General features: G+C 38.5%; 1 protein-coding gene across 1 annotated transcript in view; it reads left to right on the forward strand.

Moving 5' to 3' along the window:
• The window catches only part of CNTNAP5 (contactin associated protein family member 5), a 145,259-nt gene that overhangs the window by 103,028 nt on the left and 16,839 nt on the right, over positions 1–25,392 (forward strand). Inside the window, exons 14-18 of the mRNA XM_042877979.1 lie at positions 5,038–5,165; positions 5,333–5,503; positions 7,559–7,777; positions 14,382–14,621; positions 16,147–16,371. Coding sequence (XP_042733913.1) covers positions 5,038–5,165; positions 5,333–5,503; positions 7,559–7,777; positions 14,382–14,621; positions 16,147–16,371 — 983 coding nt within the window. The remainder of the gene's footprint in view (positions 1–5,037; positions 5,166–5,332; positions 5,504–7,558; positions 7,778–14,381; positions 14,622–16,146; positions 16,372–25,392) is intronic.

Raw genomic sequence — 25,392 nt, forward strand, 5'->3', positions numbered from 1 at the left:
CATTGCTTCAAGTGTTTCCCTTAAAAGTGACTAGCTTCCTAAAAGCTATGGACTATTTCAAAAAGAAGGTGTGTTCTTGGTGCAGGCATTACTTGGGGAAAGGTATTAAACTGATCTAAAGAATAAAGCATTTATGAAAAGCATGGAGAGTTGAACTATCTTTAGTCCCTTCCAGAGATCTTTAGATCCTTAACTTTCCCACACTGTCTTTCATCTCAAGCAAAATTCTCTTGCTTTGGCAATAAAAGACCTGCTCACCAAGCCTTTCATTTAAATGGGAGGAATCCCTTTCATGTCGTGTTGGCGCATTACTGTTCTGAAGTCCGCTACGTGGATTCTGGACACTGAGACCATTTTTGACTTCAAATGCAACCATTTGATTGAAGACAATCATCAAACCAGATGTATTTCTTGCCAACTGAATTCAATGGCAAACCTAGTGAATTTGGGGAACTTTTTGGCTTTTTTCTTTGTATAGAAAAAATGCTGTGGAAGTCTTTTGTACAGGAAGTTCAGATGTCTCAGAAGAGTGTGGTGAGTGGGCACTTGTTGATTATGACCAACAATGGATTGGCCATCTTTTACTTAATTTTCTAGTCTTAATTTTCAAATTACAGAAGTCCCCTATGTAGAACTATATACAATAAACTGGTATAGAAATATCCTCCTCCAGTACCTTCTAGAGCAGACATCTTCACTGGGAAACTAAGCCTCAGTCTTCACATTTCCAAAAGAACACATATTCATTATGCTTTGTATTTGTACAGAGCCGTTGCCAGAACTGGGATGCTAAAACTGAAAGGGCTGAGGAGAGCAAGACAAAGAAACTCAGCTGCTGATGAGCTTGGTTTTGAGAGGTTTTGTTTGCTTATGCACTATCCCATGCTGACTCCCCTGCCTCAGAAGCAGGATAGGCAGCTCCACAGAACACTGCATATAGGCTCATAAATAAACCCTGACAGACATGACCCAGCCTGTATAAAGCTGTCTTGGATATCTGCCTTCACAGCTGCATTTGTCAACAAAGTAGAAAAGCTGCCTGTGGAGAGCTGACTGTAGCAGGCCCCTTGAGGTGATAGGAATCATTTCATTATTATCATTACCAAACTCTCTTTTCCTGTTTTCTAATTCCAGGAGCAACTGCATTTTGTCTTCACCAGTTACATACGTTCATGTCTGCTGCTGTTCTTTATTTAATGGCCTTTTATGTTATTTTACTCAAAAAAAGCATTTCGGATGCATCAGATGGGCAAGATAGTAACTAAAATTTATTCCTTTGTATTATGATCTGTCCCACACAACATTCAAACCTTGCTCTGAGGGAAACCTGTTTTTCTCGCTCATTCGTAATCCTGTTCATTGACATCTGCTGCTGATAGTATTCTTTTTCCCAAATACACTCTATTCATGAAAATCTGTCCTGAATATCTGAGCGACTGAAGCTCAGACCCCACCAGAGTTTTCATTACTGTACAAAAAGATAACATACCAATAGGGGGTCGTATAAGAAGAAATTACATTTAGTGGCACCGCTGCTCTGCCATCTGTTTGAAAAAAATAGGGAAACAGCTTCTTTGAGGTTACCAATTTATGATAGTTTATGCTGTCAGTATACCACAGAATGGGAACTTTTGGAGTACCCTTTTATTACCATGCAGGAAAAAGAAAAATGCTATCAAAACAGTTATTCATCGTTTACAAGTAGGACTACCTGTTCTGTGATTGAATGTATGCAGATGCTGCACTCTCATTTTTGATATTGTTGCATTTGCAATGAATATACTTTTTATATGAAGAAAATTTGATTAACACTTCTCATAACTTATTGAAGAAGTCCTTTGCATTTTTAAGTATATATGAAGTGTTAAAATGCACCTATGTAAAATCTAGCTTAGGGAACAAACACAAAATTAATGAATCTAATGAGGTTTTGTTTTTGTTTAAAATAATTTGTGTGCATGTTGTCCTTCAGATGCTTTCTAACCTAATGACAACACCTTTTCCTCGAAACCTGAAGTAATTTAAGGGGAATCCCCACACCCTCTTCAGTCCAAAATCTAAAAGTTTTGTCTAAACTCTGGAGTATTTGTTGTGCCTACAGGAAATTATTGTACAGGTACACAAAGCTCTCTTGCTCCTCTCTCAGACGTGATAGGCTATGTTTGAGAGGCTGCCATGATGCACCACTTAAGGAGAAAGGAATCATGGTGCTTCACAAGCAATTGAGTTTGAAATAAGTTCACTTTAAAGAAGACTGAGAATTAAGACACTCCAGCTGCAGCTCCCATAAGGCAATTCATAGTGTCTTCAAATATCTTTTTTGACTTCTTTAGCTGAAATGTGCTAGGTGTTGAATTTTGCCCAAAACTCACCATGAAATAATGATAATAATAATAATAGTAGATATTTTGTTTCCATTATTAAAGCATTCTCAAAAGGTTATAATAAATGTTATGTCTGCTTATATGAGAATATGTATTCTTCCACAAGACTTATTTTCCATGTTTGAGAGAGTAAAATACATAAAATGTGCTTTTCAAGCTTTCAGAGGAACTTGATTGAGTTTCCAAGATGTTACCATAGAAGTTATGATTTTTATTAGTTATAGAATATTTTTCTTTCTCACAGTTGAGCTGTGCTGCTGGAGTTGCAGTAACATTGGCATATAACTAGCAAAAATTCTGAGTCATAAAGTTCGGTATAAAAGAACTTCATGCAATATAACGGAATATCTAATAAGCAATGCAGTTCTCAGAGATGTGGAATAGATACCTTTAAAATGTCACCATTTTCTTTTTTTTTTTTTTTTTTTGGAATCTTCAGCAGTAGCTGCAGGAAGACAGTGATTTTTACTGCAATACAGATCACTGCTAGTCAAAAGTTTACATTATTTTTTGAATTGAAATGAATTTGCAGGAACACCCCATGAATGTATGGTGAAAAATCTTTTTATTTTTTAATGTAAATGCCAGCTTAGTTATTCCTGTGTATACTGCATATTTTATGTGCTCTTTCTGTGCCTCTTTCTGCCTTTCTTTCATTCATTCTGCCTACTCTTCTTCCTTCCATGCACACAAAAACCTCATTTAATTACCCTCCTAAGAAATGCAGATCAGCTTTTGTTACAACTGTTTCACAATCTGCTGAGAGCATTTGCATTAACTTTCAAAGGTTGATGCAGTAAGCTATATGGGAATGTTTATGATAGACCTTAGTAGAGAGATTTAGAGACCGTGCATTTTTAATTCATACATGGTACCTTTCAGTGTTACTCTTTATTGAATGTATCTCTCTGCTTTCAGTAGAGTGGGAGTTTCATCTTTCTGCACTTTGTAATTAACTGGATGTCAGACACCACCTGAAGCAAAAAAAAAAATGTTAAGTTTAGAGAAAGTACCTTTACTTTACTCCTTGGAATTACAAGACAACTAACTGTGCTGCGTGCAGTTAGAAACAATGAAAAACAAATGAAATATTTACAGCCTTTATCAAAGAGATGAAAATGCCCCTTCTATTTCTTGTAACGTTAATCAGAATAGGGTACTTAGCAAAGTAAACACCTGAGGTTGTGTGTCACAGCACAGCTGTGTTGTTCATTTTGATTGTTTCTTTGCTGAAATGCCATCTCTTCCCACAGCTGGAACCATAAGGAGGGGTATGTTTGTGGATGGTGGCATTCTGAGCCACATAAAGCTAATCTGGGAACCTGCTTGTGGCATCAGACTTCTCAGCAATGGTTTCATTGAAGAAGGGAAAGCTATTTCCTGAGGCTTTCTTTCTTAATTGTGTAAAAAAACAGAGGCTGTAAATTTGGAATTACTGTTATCTTGTATCTGGTCACTCTCGCTGTGCCCATGTGCACCATGTAGTCTTAGACCTGTGAGCATGTGGGTGAGAGCAGACCCTGCATACAGGTTGTTTGGATCTGCAGAGCTGGGGTTCCTTTTTCTCCAAAAATACGGAGATCTGGTTCAATGGTCTGACAGGTCTACGTGCCCAGATTCACAGCAGACTTCATGCCTGAGCAAAAGAGATGAGAGAAGAAAAGCTCGTCACTGTGGAGATGAGATGTAATCGCACTTGTCTTTCCATGATCAATGGATAGAAAAATATCTCCAGAGGGTATTTCAGCTCTGGTAAGGTCAGGTTTGGGTGCCTGAGGGACTCGTTGAAGTTCAGGAAAAAGGGTGGGATGAATGCTCATCTGTACACAGAGCCAAAGCTACTGAATCATTTCAGGGACCAGAGGGCTGCCATGAAATGTCATGCATCATTCTAAGGATGATGGTTTCCCCAGGGCTTTCAGACTAAACAGAAAATGATCTTCTCATTCCTCTTCCTTTTTAACAGCCATGTGTAGGTTACAGCTGAGCAATAAACACTGCTGATACAAACAAAAGGCTGTTGTTGGGTGTTACAGTAAATCAGCCTTTATTGTTTCAGTTGCTGAACAACAATTTCACAGGTGTGTACTCACTCTGCCAATTCAACCACCTTCATAGTGTGCTGAGTCAATTATGTGCTAGCTGTCTTGAAGCTGGATCAGACATAGTCTGGCTGCCCATGCTAACAGTATGCTGCAGCTGGTATCTCGTGTTCCCCCGCTGCTAGGACAAACCATAACGCCAGAAAAGTGCCATTATCTGTCTCTGGTTAACTTAACAGGAATGCATATTGAGCTTATATCACATCACAACAAATTCATCCTTCTGAGGAAACCCACTAGGGTCTGTTTTACATTAATGTCCATCACAAAGAAGAACAGCACTCTACCTCTTCTTTACCATCATTCTGCACACTAAAACACAGCTAGAGTTTGTACCATGTCAAAATGCAGCATCTTCACAGGGTCAGCACTGTGTATGAGCAAAGAGCACAATCGTGCACATAGGTATCTTAAGCAATGGGTGCTGGTCACAAGTCTAGGTAAATCTGTAAATGCCTTAAGTAAGCATCTTTCAAATATTGCCTTCTATGAGGAATGCTGGGCATCTGTCTGTGCTTAATGTCTCTTTTTGTTTGTTTATTATAATCCAGGACAAATGATACCGGCCTCCTTGCTTTCAAAGACCATTTGCCCGTAACTCAGATAGTGATCACTGACACAAACAGATCAAATTCTGAGGCTGCTTGGAAAATCGGTCCTTTGCGTTGCTATGGAGACAGTGAGTACTAGCTCTTCTCAATTTCCATAGGTACAGAATGTTCCCATTTTTGTGTTTTCTTTTATTTCATTTTTTAAACACATCTCATGAAAGACATCTTTCCACATGCAGCTCACAGCTGCTGTCCTGTGCCAATTAACTATAGAGAAAGGGGGTTGTGTTTACAGGGCAGTTCTGGAACGCTGCTTCCTTCAACACAGAGGCTTCCTACCTGCACTTCCCAACCTTCCATGCTGAGGTCAGTGCAGACATCTCCTTCTTCTTCAAAACTACGTCTCTCTCTGGAGTATTCTTGGAAAACCTTGGGATGAAAGACTTCATACGAATTGAAATAAGATGTAAGTTTCACGATGGAGAAATTACAATTTGTTTTCCAGTTTGGCAGGAGTAGAGAACTGAGAGGGATATTTTTTCTTCTGTCATGGGGCAGTTGGAAGAGGTTGGCGGGGATGAGATGTAAAGAGACTCATTGATCTAGACTTACTTCCTCCTGTCATTGTTTCCCTGTATAACCTTGGTCAGTTCATATCACTTTGTGATTCACTACGTCTTTCCTAAACAGAGAAGTGATTACATTTACATGATTTTTCCCTATTTTAGCTCATTAGAGGAAGAACCACTTGGCAGATACACTGTAGGCTGTAATTTTATTTGAGAGATGAAAAATTTAATACGTATAACTCTTATAGTTACTTTTATTTCTGTGTCAATGATATATGCAGTGCAATGCAACCTCAGTGTTTCAGATGAATTTGATTGTAGGGTACAGTACTATGTGAGTGTATGAAGGACATGGTGCTAGCATGGAGTAAGTCATTCACAGCAGTCATTCGTAATGGGCCTTGAATGCTCCAAAATCTATTAAGTGACTGCAGTATGACTGCAGCTTAATGTGTAAAAGAGATGAGTAAGGAATATATTTAGTGAGTAGATTTACCTCATTCCAGTTCTGATTACTTTTTATTAGTGGCAAAAGGGAACTGTGGTTTTGACATGAAATATTACTTCTGTTTTCCGAATTCTGTCAAACTTAGGAAAAACAAAATGAGTGCTATGCATTTTATAATATGCTTATAATAACCCCAACATAAAATTTAATATAACAGGGCCCTAAGGCCCTTTGATTCATCAAACCAATGATAAATGTCACGGTGCGTTATCACAAGGTAATGAGGTATGATTTAATGCCAACTGCGCATCTAAGTCCTATTTGGATGTACTTTGGTGTACTGCATTTTATTTGCAGGGATACGGAAAGAAAAATAGGCATTTTGGTATCAAATATGACAAATACTATGAGTTACTAAAAGGATTGTTTAGTGAAAGCTTTAGTGCATGTGTTAAACCCATGCTTCCCAAAAAATGACTTACTTTAAAGTTTGGGGAAATACTTTTCTCTTAAACATACACTTCTCATTAGTAGTTTTATGTTGTGTTTCTTGCTGCCAGATGGAATTTGCAGCCTAAAGGCCTCGTATCAAGGAAGCTCCACAGACCAGCTGCTTTGAAAGGAAATGGCCTTTTTAGCAGATGCAGGGGCTCAGAATAGATCTTTGTCTATCCCTATGGAGTGTTTCCTAACTTAAGTGTCTAAGAAGTGGCTTCCAAAACCAGCCCTATCCAATTTGTGGGGCTTGAAATAACAGGTTTTTATGAATTTTCGATCCTCAACCTTGTGATTGTTGTGCGGTCTGTGGACCTTATTCTTATTCTTTCTGATGTCTTCAGCATTATAGGAAGAGGGAAAAATAATAGAACAAGAATGCTAAAGAGTTCTGGCACCCATTCAGGTGGCTTGCAGCAGAGTGAGATAACACTCCTTCTTATGACTGTTATTTTTCGTGTTACCACTGTGTTTCTAGGATCCTTGCTATCTCTGGACACCAATTAGTGATTTTTTAATCTGTACATCCCTGCTCCTTGAGTCAGGCTGATTTGTGCAAACAAATGCTTGAGGTTCTCTTCTTACCGTATAGAACCACATTTTGTTCTTGTTAAGTACATGTATTTTGAATATTTAGTCAAAAAGAGCTCCTCCTTCATCCTTTCCACCGTATTAGCATTATTTGTTCAAATACTTTTTGTGACCTTAGTAGAGAATTTGACATTTTTACTTCCAAAAGAGAACAAATTACAATTTGTAGTGCAGCATGATTTTTCTGTTTTTAAAAAAAAAAAAAAAAAAAAGGATATCTGCAGCCAAGCTTTGTTACAACAGAGATCACACAGTGAGGCCGCAGATTCACATTTACATATAAGCTGCTGGGTAAGACGTGGGAGGTAAATAACGATAAAAGCTAATGGACCCTATATTTATGTAGGATTTCTTGAAGTCAAAAGCACTATTTAATTCAGACCGTCACTTTCTCTTTGTCTCTGTTTGTCTACTCCAGCCCCCAAAGAGATCACCTTCTCCATAGATGTTGGAAATGGCCCCACAGAAGCAACCGTGCAGTCTCCCACACCCCTGAATGACAATCAGTGGCACTATGTCCGAGCAGAGCGGAACCTCAAGCAAACCAGTCTCCAGGTGGACAACCTCCCTGAGAAGGTCCTGGAGGCACCTGCAGAGGGGCACTTTCGGTTGCAGCTCAACAGCCAATTATTTGTAGGTACGAGCCATTTAAGAGCTTCAGCAGGTGTATGCAATATTTCTATGTTCATACTTTGGTAATGCTGCTATTTTGTAGCTGAGCTCGGGTGTGGTGAACTAATTCTACTGCCTCCTCTTTCCCTCCAGCACAGACTACATAAAGCAAACCCAAGCTACTACCTACACTTAGCACTTGCCAAAGAATTCACTCTTTCCTCTTCTACATTACTGATTGTGTAATTTACTGTAGGAAATGTGATCCATCTTTTGTGATGAAACGTAAAAGGCATGCATTCAAGTAGGTTACTGTGAGATTGCAAAGGGTCTTCTTTTTAAATATCCAAACACTACTTTTCTGAGTAGTTTGCACTGTGGTGGGAGTGGGTTGTAGCCCATTTCTTATTCAGAGCCGTGCAGATAATTACAGATTCTTTCCTTAAAACAGATTCTCATATTTGACTGAAATGCTATATTAAGTGTCAATCTACCAATTAGTTTTAATGAAATTTACCTGCGTATCCACATCCTTTGAATTAAGAAGATTTTGAGGCATTTAAGTTAACTATAGCCTACACGTGCAATCATTTCTGGGCTATGAACAAAAGGAAAGAGTTTGTTAATAAATATATATGCAGTTACATCAATGGCTTTCCCTCATAGCAGTTAGTTCAAATGTTCTCTGATAAAACTTGGCTGAAGAACTCACTTATTTTCCATTTAGACTCACAGAGCAATGTTTCTGCTTTCAAGTGAGAGGCAAAGTCTGGAAACAGTAAGGATGAAAAGCTAAACACCTTAGAAACACCAGAGAAATTTAACCAAGGTACTATTTGCAAATAGAAGACATAGGAGTATTTATTGTGTGGACAGAGTTTTGCAAAATTTTAGTCTACTTCTTTGTAAAGAAGTAAAAGTGAAGGTATTATCATATGTCATTATCAAAATGTGACCTAGCTGCTTCCTATCTCACATCTGGAAAGCAGTATCTGCCTATAAGCTTTCTTCTCTGCAAAATGAACAGATTACTTGAACCAACTTCACAGTGACTTTAATGTGGTGTAATAATTGAATTGCATCATGGAAATCTGGGGTAGTTAAGGACCCCCAAAATTTGAGAATTGTGCCAACAGAAACTTTTATCAGCAAAGACAAATGCAAAGCCCTGTACCTGGAGCAAAAGTGTCATTCATCCAAACAAGCTGGGGATTGATTGGATGGGTAGCCACTGTCCAAAAAAGGTCCTTTTGGTCCTGGTAATTACGTGAATTTTAAAGTGTGCCCTTGCAGAGGTGAAGACTGACCACAGACTGGACCAATGAACAAAGATGTAGCCCACAGGCTGCAGCAAAGGAAGGAAAATAGTGATCTTCACAATGAGAGCAGTGCAGCACTGAAGCAGAGAGACTGTGGGATCTCCATTCTCAGAAACAATCAAAAGTTTCTTGGAAGAGGCCCTGAGCAAACATGATCTAACAGTGAATGTAGCTGGGTTTTGAAGAAGAGGTTGGACTAGTTGATTTCCAGCAGTGACTTCCATCCCAACCTATTTTCCCTGATTTTACTTAATATTAAAAAAAAACTTTACAATAAACTCGGTCATAGTTATTCTCAGCTGAGGGATGAAAACTTTTCACTGCGCAGTAATTTGATTGCTGTTATCCATCCACACTTTTACTGAACTCTGAACAAAAGGTTCAGTAAAAACTGATGCTTTTAAGAGTTAAATGTTGGCCCTTAAATCTACCACAGAAAGCCTTAATGGAGGTCAAAACTGTCTGTAACCATCTGAGTTTTTCTAAGCGTGAACAGAAGAGATGGAAACCTGAACAGTCTTTTCATTCTAACATTGTCCCCGGGTCCTTCAGGGAAAGGTGGCAGAAGTCCAACAGTGTACAGATGTGGAGTCATTTGTCTCTACTGAAGGTCTCATTCCAGTCTCTAATAGAAAGCAACTGATTTAATACCTGAACCACAGCAACAGAATTTTATCCGATCTGAAAAATAAATACATAAACAACATTGATTCTATTTAAAAGGACAGAAGCAGCAACACATAATATTATTCTTCTCTCCCCCTCTTAAGTCCCCATAACAACATTTGTTTTTGCAGCATTATGCATACTGAGAGTGATTAAGGAGTTTCCACAATCAATATGCACATTCTTAATTAATAATCTGACTTGTTTTGCTATCTTAAAAATGTTTCAAATATACTTTAATCTCCTTGTTTCCATAGTAGAGTTAGCTACTCATTAAGATATAACCTCCTTTTTTTTCTTGATTCTTCTTCAGAATCAATTCATACATTTTATAAATCTCATAAATAAAGCTCAGTGTCAAGAATTAATTCAGTTTATTTATCTTTTGGAAGGATTTATTGATCCTTTGAGTGAAGGAACTATATTAGTATCATGTAGCATTATGATGATGATTGAATGGAGACTCACTGTAGCGTTCAAACTATGGTCATTTTCACATTACTTGAGAGCCATCGGCGTATGTACAGTATACGTGTGTCAGTTTTGTCTCTATTCATTTGGGGAAGTCATATACAGTAGATCTCATGTGTGAGATAAATTTGGACTTTTGTAAAATTTGACTATGGGGGCAACTGGCATCTAATAAAAAATTTAAATGAGTTCTGCTAATCTGGATCAGCTAATTCCTCATCAAGCATTTCTACCTGTCTCCTGACCAAGCTGTTTAGTTCATTTTGCTCAGATTTTTTATCTTAACCCAAGAATCAAACACCTTTAAGATCATGTCTAACTGAATGATTTTGCTCCTTGCGTTTTGTGTTCATGGTGGTTTTATTTTGTTTTAAAGTTGGCCTGAAGAGCAAGCCAACTTTCACACTTTCTGTAATTTATTGTGAAGAAAGTTGAATAGAAGCCTTCTCCGGAAATCTTAAAAAAAGCTGTCAATTATAGGCAGCCTTGGAGGTATGCTTCATTTACTTCTGATTCAATGATACTAAAGTTCTGAGCAAGTTAATTGGCCTTTAAATATTTCCTAAGGATTGGAGTTAAGAAGGCCTGGCTTTCCTTGGAAGTGTATGTTGAGATTGACCAACTTTGGGAGATTTAGGGTTTGCTGAAGATTTTCCAACAACTAAGCACATAAAAAGATTTCTCTTTTATATGTGTTAGGCTCTTTTATGTCTAGTAAGGGCTGAAATCACATTTTAGTCTTACTGAACGGAGATTGTAATGCTGTTTCTTATTTGCCTTGCTACTAGTTTTTGTGAATTATGGGAGAACATTATATTCTCTCCATTAAATTTGGAAAAGGAATTTAAAAAGACTGGATTCAGAGATAAAAATAAACCACATGTATGTAAGTAAGAAACTAAATTAAAAAAATTCAAATCACAATAAGTGTTCAGTCCTGGATGGAGAAAATACTGATTGTGAGTTAATGCAAAGATGTGTCCTGAACACTGAAAAATGTGAGCTTCAGTTGTCTCAGAGGGATGCTAACTGTATTCAGACAGTGAGTTCAGCGTTGCTACATTGTGATTGCTCTAGCAGAGAAATTCAGATCCCTAGAGACTACAGGCTGAATCTAGGAATTTCACTGATTTGTGTCTATGCTAATTTTGAGTTGTGCTTGTTCTTCAACTTCTGCCTGCCTGGGACACTGCTAGGCTACAAGTCAATTTTCAGCTTGCTCTTGTGTACTTCTGTATAACCATTGTTGTGTTTAATATTCCTAATCTGCAATTTGATGGTGTAGCTCTGAATGTTACTCATATCTTATTGATATAGAACTGACGTCGCATATCTTAGATTCACAGTGCTGCCTGCTAGAAACTTTCCTCGCTCACCTAAAGGCCTTGAGTTCCACAAAGTAGCCATAACTCGTTATTTGCATGCTAATGCAGCCACAGATATTTCTATTTTAGAGCTTATACAACACTGCAGGTTGAGAAGTTCACACCAATTTTACACTGCCTGGAAAGATGCACTCACGTGATTTTTGTTTACCCAAGGCCTCTCACATAGATTAGTACTGTATGAAAGGAATTGATAGAGCTGTTTCAGATTCATACGCTCATACTACTCTGTTTTGCAGAAATGCTAGAATCACTTCTTTTCATACCATCTGTTCTCCATCTAGGTCTGTCCTGACACTGTTCATTACTCAGATATGGACTTACATCAGTGTTCTTGACTATTTTGCATTTTGCCATCTTCCCTGCATATCTGTCTTGGGGATGTGTTCCCCCTTAGGGGAGCAGAACCTAAGCATTTGCTCCAGCTGAGCATGTCAGCATGCCACATGCTGTGTGCAAGAAATCATCAGTGCCTGACATTACTGTAATTCCACTGCAACAATGATTTCTTTCACATGTTATTCAAAATAAACCACAGAAAATGGGCTCTTCCTTTCTGGACTTACCTGGACTCGAAATAGAACAGTACAAATCTAATCTCTCTCTTTTAACTCCCTTTCACCCTTAGCAACACAATATGACTAGGTTCAAATTCACAATTGTTTTTTTTATTCCATCACTTCCTATAAAAGTCGGACTATATTATGTACAGTTTGAGTATATTAAAATACAATTTCTCTCAGTTAAAGGAAAACAGTTATGCATAGTCATTAAGAGTAGATTCAACAAAATATGTACAATTAACTTATTTATTGTGCAGTTAATTCTCAAGGCACTTGTGTATTTATCTAGAAAGCTTTTTTTCTATGGCTGCTCTCGTTAAAATAATTTAGAATAAAAACAGTCTGCTTAAGGCTAGCACTGGCACACTTTGAGTATGTGAAAGACTTCTGAGATAGAATTCTGTGTGCGTGCATAGCGAAAGGAGAAATGAATTTTCATTGCAGTATGTTGAGGATTACTTAAAATCAAACAAGTTGAAATGTTAAAGCAATCTAAAGGAGCTGGAAACCCATTTCTCACTTTTTTTCAGAGATTATTTGGAATTTAACTGCTTCATACTGCTAATCCACAGCAACAGGTTGGATATCCTTGCACCTGGTTATATTTCTTCAGTTAAATTTTAAAAATCACCATACAGAGAGCAAATCCCAAACAAATTTACAGGCTATATGTCAGCTTGACCAAACTATGTGCAGCGGTAGGCCAGTTTGGCACAAGACTCGATCTGAACGGAAAGGCTAAAATCCTTCCTTTTTACAAGGGCATTACTAAAAATTTTGTGTGATGTGTTTGGTTTTGAAACAAAGTCTCCAACAATAAGGGTCAGGTGTGCACAATGCAGCAAATGCAGAAGGCCCAGTTGTTATCTTCAGGGGGCCTGAATATAAGTGAGCTAACATTTGTTTGTCTGGAGAGAGTAATCGGCAAAAGGAGATTGTGAACATATTTGTTTCACCGTGAAGGGTACCATAAACTTAGTGTAAAGTAAGTCTCTCACACATTCACACATCTAGAATTTAGTTATTCTAATTCAGATCCAGTATTTCAGCTATTAGCGTAACAGATAGAAAAATATGTCAGAATAATATGGCAGAACAATAGGGTTTTGGTGAGATTGCTTTTCAGACTGCTATTTCATTCTCATCGTTCTCAGAAGTCTGGCTTTAATTAAACAATTTATGAGAGAACAGATGCTCTTCTGTAAGGACTCATCAAAAGATCTCATGCATTTTGATATAGAACAAACTTCTATAGAAGAAAAATTTGGAAAGATAACTTTTCATATTCTTTACTTATTTACTGGTGCATCACCAAAAAAACTAGCATTTCAGAACTACAAGTGCTATTAACTCTTTGACCAGAGTTTGATTTCGTAGTGGCAATCAAAATTGCAGTGAATTCAGAAGTAAAGCATTGGCAACCACCAAACAAAGCCTACAATATTAAAGATGTTGATATTTTCACAGTCTATCATCAGTAATTATAATCTCTGTGAGAGACCATCTCTTAAGGCAAAACTGTTTTCACTGTTAGCAATTGCAGTGAGTTGATAAGAACGTAGCCTGTCGAGACTAGACCGTGCTCTTGCTGGAATCCATACATCTTTATTCTTCATTAGGAGATGCAGTTGTGTTTCACGGTTGTAATAAATTGCAACTGTAACCCAAAGTCACATTTCTTGCCTACAACAAACATTCACGTGCAACATCGGGTTGATCAGTCATGCATAAATTCTGTCTCTAAAGTCATTTCCCTTCATCCAGCAAACCTGGTATTGAACACAATTCATCTGTGCTATCTGGACTCATCAGCATGTGTAACTCATCTGCTGTTGGAATTAGGGTGTTATTTGTACTCTGGCAAGAAATAAAAAAAAATAGTTTGGGATTCCTCATGTATTAGATGATATGCAGGCATATGATAAAGAAGGGTTTTACCAAATGAATTTGCATTTTAAATACCTAACAGGATGGTAGATAAGGCAGAAAAGAATGGCAACTGGAACCTCAAACACAGCTTTAGTCCTTTCTTAAAGGAAGAGATTCTTAGTTTCCTGGGCTGTCTATACATCCATCTTTTGCTACAATGTGCATTGATACATAATAGGTAATATTTTAAAGTTCTATGGATTCCTGTTTGTACCTCTGTATTTGTATCTTCAGGGCTTTGATTATTTTGTGGACTGTTCAATGAATGCATTTGATTTTTTTCTTCTCTGTTTCAGGAGGAACAGCTTCCAGACAAAAGGGCTTTTTGGGATGCATTCGATCTCTTCACTTAAATGGACAGAAACTTGACCTTGAAGAAAGAGCTAAAATGACTCCTGGTGTTAAACCTGGATGTCCGGGGCACTGCAGTAGTTATGGTAATCTATGCCATAATGGAGGAAAATGCGTGGAGAAGTACAATGGGTATTCTTGTGATTGCACCGGCTCAGCCTACGAAGGGCCCTTCTGCAAAGAAGGTAGGCAAAGAGCTTTGATTTGAAGTCTTTAGTGGTTTCTGAATGTCTGTAACACAATATCATCAGCTTGTTGTCCACTGTACTACGAGGGGATGTTCTAATATGAGCTTTCCCTTGAGCATTAAGTGTTTGCGTTAAGTGGACTTGAATTCCTCCACTTGATGACTTCAGTACTCAGAAATTACAATAATGCTAGTTTTACTGTTATTTAAATTATCAACAGTATCACACTATGATTCCTCTATTCAGTTGCATATAACATGGTCCAGACATTTACAGACAGAGCTGAAAGTTTCACTGACAGTTCTCTGCCTGTGTCTGAATGTTTCATTTGCTTGATTTTAAACTTCATCTGATTTTGTCCACCTTAAGAAAATGAGATCTTTACAGAGATTTAAGCAATGGTGTGACAAAAAGGGGGAGTCTTTTTACATTTGTCGTGATCCCTGTCTCAATCCATCTAAACTTGGCCACGAGAAGAATTATCAAAAATAAATCCAGTTCAGGAAAGAAACTGATTTGTACGGTTCGCTTTCTGAGGATCTTCTCCACACTGAACCTGTTTGCTGGCTTTTAAAAGACATTGCCAACACCTGAAAAAGGAGTGGGGCAAATAAAGAGCATCCAATTTTGATAGCATGCTCTTGGAGAAAAGAAGAAACCACCAAAATCCCTTTGCTTAATAGCAGCAAATTGCAATGCTAGTATTTTAATTTCCATGACTGTCCCTCATCTTACAAGTGTGACAGGTTGACTAAGTGGATCACATCATCTGCTAGTGTAAATTGGCTTAGTTATACTGAAGTCCATGGAACTGTGCCCACTTCCATGAGCTGAAGATTTGACACCAGTGTCACGAGAGGCATTGCAAATAACCGTGTAGTATCCTGTTAGGAGATGCTGCTGTAGAGGGTAGATCTGCTTTACTGGAAAACAGCTGTTGTAACTTGCATGTGTTTTGTGGCCGAATTACGTTGTGCATCATGAAAACACAATATGAGTTCTTGTGTTCTGAGCATCTAATGTTTCTCTTGTTTCTCTTGTTTCTCTTGTTTCTCTTGGAGCTGCTGCTCTCCCTCAGTGACTTTCTTTGAATTAATGTGTTGCTTTAATGATTATTTTGCTTAAAAAGAAGACCAGAAAGGACAATTATGTTGTTGTCTTTTCTGTGGGGGGAAGATAGAGAATATTGCCTAACAAATTAACAGTCAGAGGATGGTAAAACTAACAATTTATTTGACTAACAAACTCTTTGGACTGTTTGTAGTGCAATGTTGCAATGATTCAAGCACTATAATAGTTGAATATATATGCTTGCCTGTATATATTCCCTTTCTCTGTGTCAAACATACAGTCTGTGAGGAAGGGCTTTCTGCTCATCCAAATCAAGGAATGTTATATCAGCCAGGTCAAAAGCATTTCGCAGTGTTCTCTTTCTGAGGCGGCCAGTTTGTGTGCATACCTGTCTGAAATGTCTGAAAATGCAGTAGCTGAAACTGTTCCTTTGGTTTATATATTCTTTCAGAGGTTTCTGCTTTATTTGAAGCTGGCACTTCTATTACCTATATTTTCCAAGAACCTTATCCTGTCACAAAAAACGCAAGCACTTCAAGTTCTGCCATTTATGCGGATGCCATCATGTCCAAGGAAAATATTGCATTTAGCTTTCTTACGGCACATGCTCCAAGCCTTCTGCTGTACGTCAACACCTACTTTCATGAATATTTGGCTGTGATTCTTTCCAAGAATGGTAAGTACTCTTGATTTGCTACCATAGTGAGACCTGTGTGAACCATGTTTTTTTGGGGAGAATGCTATCTGCAACTTTATCAGCGTTGTGGTATTCAGCTCACGCAAATAGCCATCAGTCTTGTTTATGTCGTTTTATTTGGCATTCAATGCTACACTTACCTAATTGGTCTTTGAATAATCACGTTGTTGGGGCTTAAAATGTGCTTTGACTCCCATTTGGCAAGACTGTACAATGGCAATTCCCTGCCATTTATTCCACAATGACATCCATTAGATCTCCAAGATAAGGGAATGAGAAATTCCATGACTGTACATCAACACTTGGTGCAGAAATGTGTTATCGTTTTATCTTTTGCATTCTTTCTTTCCTTGTTTATTTCTCTTTATTGCATTATTTCAATGGAATATGGCCAGTATCTATGAATATTAAAGCCAGAGAATGTCTAGATCTTCTAGGTTCACAGTCAAGAACACCAGGTGTAATGTCATTAGTTATTAAAAGGTACACGGTATGGGGACTTTCTGAAAAGATGTGAAGATTTTAGGGCATAGACCTTACGTATTCTCAGTATGAATCTGGCTCCCAAGTTCTCACAGTGCATTCAGGAAACTCAATCTAGCCACATATTATCCTACTCAAAAGACAATGTTTGAATTGTTCAAGAGATATCAGTCACTGGAGCAACAACAGCTTGTTGATGAGTCACCAACCTGTGGCAGAAATGGAAAGTTTATGCTATATGCTTGAATATGCACATTTGACTGAATGACCCAGTCCACAATGAAACTTCACAAATTCCATAACAGCTGGGGTCTCAAGTACCATCAGCTTAAAGTGCAAAGGGGGGGAAAAAAAAAAACACCTTTTATTCTCTATATGGACTTTGCTGTAGCTTACCTGGTTATGTAACAGTATTTGAGCAGGCATGGAATGAGTATCCAAATGTCCTGGACCCGTCTCCCACTTTGCTCTTACTGGCAAGCATTAATGTTCATGATTCTTAGATATATGAATATCCCAGTGTGTAGATTCATGGTTGGAGGGGTTAGTCCCTGCTGAGGTGAAACCCTGGTATCTACTTCTCAGTTACATTCAGGTCTTTTTATTCCAATCAGGCAATCAAAAATAGCCTTAAAGTGAATGAAAAAGTAATATCCGATCACTGCAATATTACTATTACTAAAAGCAATATTCAGATCACTGTAACGTAGCGTAAAATAGCCTTAGAACTATGAGCCAATTGCAGTTTATTGATGAAATACTACCAACTGCAAACTGCAGTTGTGAGGTCTCTGTTCTGGAGTTTGGAACTCCCTGACGGTGGTTGGGAAAGGAGCTGGGATCAGAACACTGAGATTTCTCTTAATAGCTCAGGAAGATCATAGATTTTACAGTAAGTCTTGCATTTTGGCAGCTGCACCACTTGCAGATCTCCTCTTTGGTTCAGAAAGAGATTCAGATTCTCAGCACTCCCTTAAATTAGGTGGAGCAGCACTCAGCACACTCGGAATCAGGAATCAATTTAGACAGCAGTGCCTTTCTCATCTCTGTACCTCTCTCTAATCATTGTAAAATGAAGATAACATTAGTTCAAAGGGTTGGTGAGCAGTTAGGTTCCAAAATCCTGAACTGTGAAATATAGCACTGTGCTCAAAGAATTATTAGGATAACTAGGTGGCCTTGATTATGTCGTGAAAGTCTCTTTCAGAGTTGCTCTGTGGCTTTCTGTCAAGACAGTCATTTTAGTCATGTATATTCTCTGCGTTTTGTCATTAATTTAGTCATTTAAAAAAAAAATCTCATATGCTCTTATTTTTCAGTCGTGTTGGAATTGAAATTATTCCAATGAAAATGATGTTAAGATATGTTACTCTTCCTTCCTCCAAGAGGTTTATGCTTGCCATAAAGTTACTAGACTATGAATAATAATGTCCTTTGTAGCATTAAAAGTGAGTGCAATTCCTTCTCTCTTGTTGGCTCATTTTCAAGGTATTTGCTGAGCCTGGCGGTGTATAGCCGGACTTAGATGGGCCTGTATTGGATAACTGATAGTTACGTAAATGTTACTCTCCTGGTGAAATAGACATTCTTATTCAAAATACGAGTAGTAGTGTTCTTTGCCATAATCCTAAGACTCTTTCTACTTGTTGAGAAACTATATGTCTATGTATATATTTTAATGCTTCACAAGCTAACATTTTAAAGTATTTTTTAAGCTGCTACTGAGACATCCTGTTAGTTCCCTTTTCTATTATCCATAAAAGAACCGTAAATTAGTAGTTAATAAAAATAACAATAAGAAAAACATTCCTGGTATTTTAAGCTTCTCATGTTAAATTATTAACATAAAAGAAGTAAAATTAACTGCGAGGGTTGGTTATGTTTGGACAGTATCGAAAGGGGCTTGTGTGAAAATGAACTTGTGTAGACGGCTTGTATAGTCAGGTGTGAAATATTCCCTGTAAAATCAATTGGCTTCAGTAAAATTAATAAATAATCACATTTAACCCCAAGGCAGTTTCCAGTGTCAGTCTGTAAAGGAGATCATATCATTAGAACTTGCAGTACATATTGATTGAGACACCAGAATTACGGTTGTAAAATGATTCACTTAAAGTTATCCGTTAGGTCAGTTTCAGATTTAGGAATGGAAATAAAATATCCTCATTCTTGGTCAATGTTTTATGTATGAGGCACACTGTCAGGCAGGCAGAAGGCCCTTCCAGTGTCTTGGTGTTGTAGAGAACAGGTACTCAGAAGGAGGCAAAGGTACAACTGATGTTGGGTACCATCATGTGTCCGTTTACAAACGGCCATTCTGGGTCTATATAGATGACCTCTTTCTCTAAAATTAGATGCTCTGTAGCACCTGGAAACTAATATTTATAGAAGCAATCCCCATCCAGAAATGTATCTACATCACAGTATTGTCCTTGTCTCATCTGAAGAATTCGTACCATGAAATCTTATGGGCAAGTTTTCAAAAGTTGATGTTTTTAAAGATGGCTCAGTAGAGATTCTTTGTGTCATTAGTTAGTTTTTGGTCTTCTAAATCACGCGTGCTCCTTTGAAAATGTGCTCAATAACATAGCGTTGTCTTCTCTTCCCCAGTTCTATCTATTATATCCATGGATTTTTAAATTATGTGTATGTATAAATGAATGTATGTTGTATACATATGCATACATATTATTAACTTACAGCCATTTTGAAGAGGACTTTTTCTAGCATTTTTTTCAGAGGATGCATGCCCTTGAACACCTGTATTTTTAACACTGATTAATCAAAAGATTAGAATCAAATAGTGAGGAATCTGGTTTAATTAATTAGAGGGAAGAAATATATTCATACTTTATAAAACTGCGCTCTCTTATGAGTAGTGCCACGAGCTCACATGCTTTGAGATCTTTCACACTTGAGAAGCGTCTGAATAATTTGATTATACTATATATAATAATCTCGGGAACCATCATGGACCAATTAAAGGTCAACAAGGGGATCAGGCCCAGTCAGCATGGGTTTATGAATGGTAGATCCTTTCTGACAAACCTGATTCCATTCTATGACAAGGTGGCCCACTTAGTGGATGAGGGTCAGGCTGTCAATGTGGGGTCTACCTGGACTTAAGTAAGGCCTTTGACACTGTCCCCCATAACATTCTCATGGAGAAGCTTGCTGACCATGGTCTGAATGGGTGTACACTCCGCTGGGTGAAGAACTGGCTGGATGGCCAGGCCCAAAGAGTTGTGGTCAATAGAGTTGGATCTAGTTGGCGGCCGGTCACGAGCGGTGTCCCCCAAGGCTCAGTACTGGAGTCTCTTCTGTTTAACATCTTCATAGATGATCTTGATGAGGGAATTGAGTGCACCCTCAGTAAGTTTGCAGATGACACCAAGCTGGGAGGAAGTGTTGATCTGCCAGAGGAGAGAAAGGCACTGTAGAGGTACCTGGACAGACTGGATCAATGGGCCAATGTTAACGGCATGGGTTTCAATAGGTCCAAGTGTCGGGTTCTGCATTTTGGTCACAATAACCCCAGGCAACCCTACAGGCTTGGGGAGGTGTGGCTGGAAAGCTGCCTGATGGAAAGGGACCTTGGTGTACTGATGGACAGTTGGCTGAACATGAGTCAGCAGTGTGTCCTGGTGGCTAAGAAGGCTAATGGCATCCTGGCTTGTATCAGGAATGGTGTGGTGAGCAGGACTAGGGAAGTCATCCTGCCCCTGTACTCTGCACTGGTGAGGCCTCACCTCAAGCATCATGTTCAGTTTTGGGCACCTCAGTACAGAAGGGACATGGAGGTGCTGGAGCAGGTCCAGAGAAGGGCAATGAGGCTAGTGAAGGGCCTGGAAAATCAGCCCTATGGGGAGAGGCTGAGGGAGGTGGGGCTGTTTAGTCTGGGGAAGAGGCAGCTGAGGGAAGATCTATTACTCTCTTCCAGTACCTGAAAGGTGCTTACAGTGTGAGCGGGGCTGGTCTCTTCTCACTGGTGACAGGTGACAAGATGAGGGGAAATGGCCTCAAGTTGCGCCAAGGTAAGTTTAGGTTGGACATTAGGAAACACTTCTTTACATAAAGGATGGTTAAACACTGGAATAGGCTCCCAAGGGAGGTGGTTGAATCACTGTCCCTGGATATGTTTAAGAGCGGTTTGAATGTGGTGCTCGGAGATATGATTTAGCAGAGAATTGTTAGAGTTAGGGTACTATGGTTAGGCTGCAGTTGGACTTGATGATCCTTGAGGTCCCATCCAACCTGAGTAATTCTATGATTCTATGATACTGTGACTGTGGACAGAGGTGTGGTGCAGCAGAATTGCTGCAGAAGTGCTGTACCCTCCACGGTTGTCAAAGTAATTTGAAAGTCCGGTCCATTTATAAATAGTTCTCAGGAGTACCAACATTATAGAAGGGCACTGTGTTATGCAAACACAGCTGATCACCACTTGGAGATCATCTCTGATGGGTATTGGGCCTATTTTAGGGGAGCAGAGCCTGCTTGCTTGCTGTAACTGCTGCATTGATCCCCCATCCAAAAGATAAACAGTGCTGCAGTAATTGCAATAACAGTGCTGTAGAACTTTCAAATAATAGTGCCCATTACCAAGCTACAGAAAATGGCTAAACAGCTCTAATTAGCCTTTTCAATGTGTCAGTCCACGGAAGTTATTCACATCACGGGAAGCTAGTGCCAAGAATTTTTTTGCTGTCTTTCTCAGGTTGAATTTTCACTGTGCATTTTGGCTAATTTTCATGATTTCAGTAAATTACCAATAACTTAGTATTATAATGCACTCAGCTTGATACCTAAAGATAGCAATTGCTGGCAGTGAGGAGGGGGGTATGTTAGGATGGAAACTGTGTCTCTCCCTTCTGCATTCTTCCTTCCCCCTGCAAGTAATCAAACGCAACATGAATATAATGAAGTACGTTTGTCTAGAAAATGCTTCCCTATGCATTCTCCAACCTCAGCGCGTCTGGATTTCTCTGACTCCAAACCTAGAGATGAAGCAGATAGTTATCATCAAAGAAAAAAGATAGAATCTCAAACTATCCTAGAGTGATTGAAAATTTATCTGAATTTATTATCTGACCTCCTAAGAATCTAAGCGGTTTGAGTCCTTTTTTTCTATCTCCATTCTTCTACCCAGGACCTACTGGCATTTGAGCAAGCTCTGTTCTCTATTTTGGAAAGCAAGTCTCTGAAATTGCGTAGGAAAGATTAAAGGCAAGAAAAAAGCACATTACAGGCAAAAGTAAAAATGAAAACATCTTGTGAAGTTATTCAGTGAGGTCTGAGATATGCAGCATATAGAAGCAGGGCCTAGATCAACTTTAGTGACCTCTCCTAAAAGCTCTTGAAATCAACCCATGCTTAAAGTAAATAGGAAAATGAACCAAAAGCTATAATAGATGTAGCATTAATTAACACTCTTAAAAAAAAAAAAAAGTAACTGAGAAGCTACCGATTTTTTTTCTTTTTAATAAACTACTAATTTACTTTCTCGAAGTCGGCAGCTGTCCTTTCTGTTGAAAGTGTGTAAATTCTCCTTGCTTTTGCCTTGCAAAGGTGTTGAGCTGCATCTCCAACAACTTTTCTCAAATAAAATTGAAGACTTTGTCATTCAGAGATAAAGAGGCAGGCAAAGGAACTAATTCATTCTTTGAGGCAAATAATCTTTTGATTCTGTTCCTGCTGTACACTCCGAGGTTTAACAGGGCAAAGCTAAATTAGGAAAAAATAGGTTTTAGTGCTGATTGTCAAGTCTTTTCTGATTCTTGGGGCGTTAGCACTTCGTGTTTTTTTATTTGTGATGTGCATATTACAGAGCATAACTGCTCTAGAAAGCCCAACTAGAGTAAATTATTGCCAGTGCAATAGTTTTTATCCTCTGAGAACACCTTCTGGCTTAAAGAGTTTCAACATCCATTGAACAACCTGTACAATTTATGTGACTGTGAAATGGAAAATGATGCCAAGGTTAAGGTATAGTTATTTTTAAGAGACCAGGAACAGAAAAGTAAGTCAGGTTGGGAAGACAGCTTTGCTGTGGAGGTTCAAGCAACTCTGTGAGGAGACTAAGTATTGTTCCTTGTCAAACTCTAGGTTAACAGCCATTGAATTGTCTTTCATATGGCAGATCCAACTACATATCTTGTAATGATCTTTCCAATCAATAACTGTCCTAAATCTTATGTTACTTACTGGGGGGGAAGGGAGTAGTGAGAGTTTGATTGGGAATATAAAAGAAATTGTCCCTGATCAACTGTAAATGGGATGTTCTCTACGGCACAAGCAGTAGGGAGGGTTGAGTGGTAGATCTTCCAGTTTCTTTACATAACTAGAGAAAGTTCTGCGGTAGAAACACCTCAGATCCCTTGGATGATTCCTTGTTGTAAGCACACTTCACGGAAAACGGAAATGCTGATTAGTTTTCAGTTCAATTCCGGCCACAAAAAGTTATTAAGACAATAGCTGCACTGGGCACCTAAAGCCTTTTTTGCTTATTGTCTTTAGTTTTGCTTTCTTTCAGTACATGACACTGTAGATCTCTAAGTGCGTAAGACTTCTTTGAAAGGAGCTATTTAGCCAAAGACTTTGGCAGATTTTTTTTATCTGCTTTCCAAGAGGAGGGAAGTGGAAGTCTGTCTCATTACCTCAATTTGTGGACATATTTGTACTTACAAAGATAATTTTACTTTACTGAAGGGTCAAGTGATGTTCTGGAAACCCAGAAGGGAAAAACAAGGGAACTGTAATTGGATTACACTGAGCAGAAAGTGCTGAGCACGCAGTCAATAATTGACCTGTGCTCTGCATATATAGAGACTTAATTTGAACTTGCTGGTATCTGGCATAAAACCGCAGACCAAAAGCTTCAGATAATCAGCTGGAAAGAAAATAGACATTCACTTTTGTTAGGAGGAGATCTTTATCTCCTGGAAATAAATACCTGAAGCAAAGGTGCAAAGAGGACAGAGCCAGTCTCTTTTCATTTGTGCCTAGAGGACAAAAAGCAGTGAGCAGAGCCTGAAACACAGGAAGTTCCTCCTGAAAAGTGGGAAACACTCTGTGGGTAGCAGCAGTGAAACAGACTGAGGTGAAGTCTCTCTCTGTGGAGATCCTCAGAAGCTGCCTGGATACAGCCCAAGGCTGCAATCTGTGGTGCACTTGCTTCAGCAGGGTTTGGACTAGATGACCTCCAGATGTCTCCCAGTTTCAACCGTTCTGTGATTCTGTGCAAGATTCCAGTAGATAAAATAGCAAACAGATACGTGTATAAGCATTCATTTTGCTAAGAAAAGGCATAATGCTACCATTATATGACTCTTGTAATAGGATTGTTATCTGAAACTCAAATATATCCCTTGAGAACTTGCATTAATCAGGAGAGGGTCTCCAGTTAGATGGTCTAACTTCTGCAGTCATGGAGGCTGGCAAAACTCATGAAATAGGCAGTGCTCAGATGGACTTATTTACCAGAGGAGCAGAACATTTCCAAGAGATTCATGACCAGCAGGGAGTGCTGTTAAAGCTTAACACAAAGATCATTAACTCCAGAAAGTCATTAATCCACAAAGTTCTGTTCTACTTTTATTATGCGCTGAGAATGTAAAGGATGTTTGCGAAAAGAGGCACGATTATTTTTCTCTTGTTTTATTTAGAAGACAACTGCTTACTTTTCCGTTCCACTGACATCATATAGCACTCAAATTGATTCTTTTTTTTTCTGCTCTCTTCAGACCACCTTTTTCCATGTTCTCGTTGCTAAACATTACAGTTGTTAGGTCAGTATGTGAAATGTTCTTGACCGAACGGGAAGATATTAGGAGGAGAATGGAAATCGTGAATTTCTCAGGGTATCACAGCAGAGGATCTCAGTCCTTTTCACCTGGGAGATGTTCGTGCAGACTTGGAGATACATATAAGTTGCAAAGCTGACTTGAGCTTGTGGAATATAATTTGTAGGGTGATAGTTTTTGTTTTGTTCACTGGATAAGAGAAAAAGTTCTTCCTGCAATCCTGGCTGCTACACCAGTCTTAAATGAAAAGTACAGCATGAAATCAAAGCCCAGCAATATAAGATGAGTAAACCATAGGGCCTACTGCGTGTCTGACCATGAGAAGACTCATGGCATCCGTTGTGTGTTTAATGATGGGAAGAAAGATCTAAGCATCAGATTATACAGATAGTTTTTGTTAATGGAGGGTTTTAAAGCAACTTAAAGGAAGTTAAACTTGAAGGAACTTAGGAAGTATAGAAGAGATGTAGATTAAAATTATACAGAATAAATCTCACAATCTGAAAGCACGTATTTTCGGGGAGACTTAAGTGCATCTGGTGTTTTGAGCTCTCCATCTTTACATTAGGTTACCTTTGGGAAAAAGTAGTAATTGATGATGTTGCAACGTGTGAAAGAAAATGTAATCAGTAATTCACCAAAAAATAGCTAGAGATGATGTTAATGACTATTATTATTATTATTATTATTATTATTATTATTATTATTATTATTA

The sequence above is a fragment of the Lagopus leucura genome, unplaced genomic scaffold, assembly GCF_019238085.1.
Source record: "Lagopus leucura isolate 7727_CA_CO unplaced genomic scaffold, USGS_WTPT01 Super-Scaffold_100019, whole genome shotgun sequence".
Taxonomy (NCBI): Eukaryota; Metazoa; Chordata; class Aves; order Galliformes; family Phasianidae; genus Lagopus; species Lagopus leucura.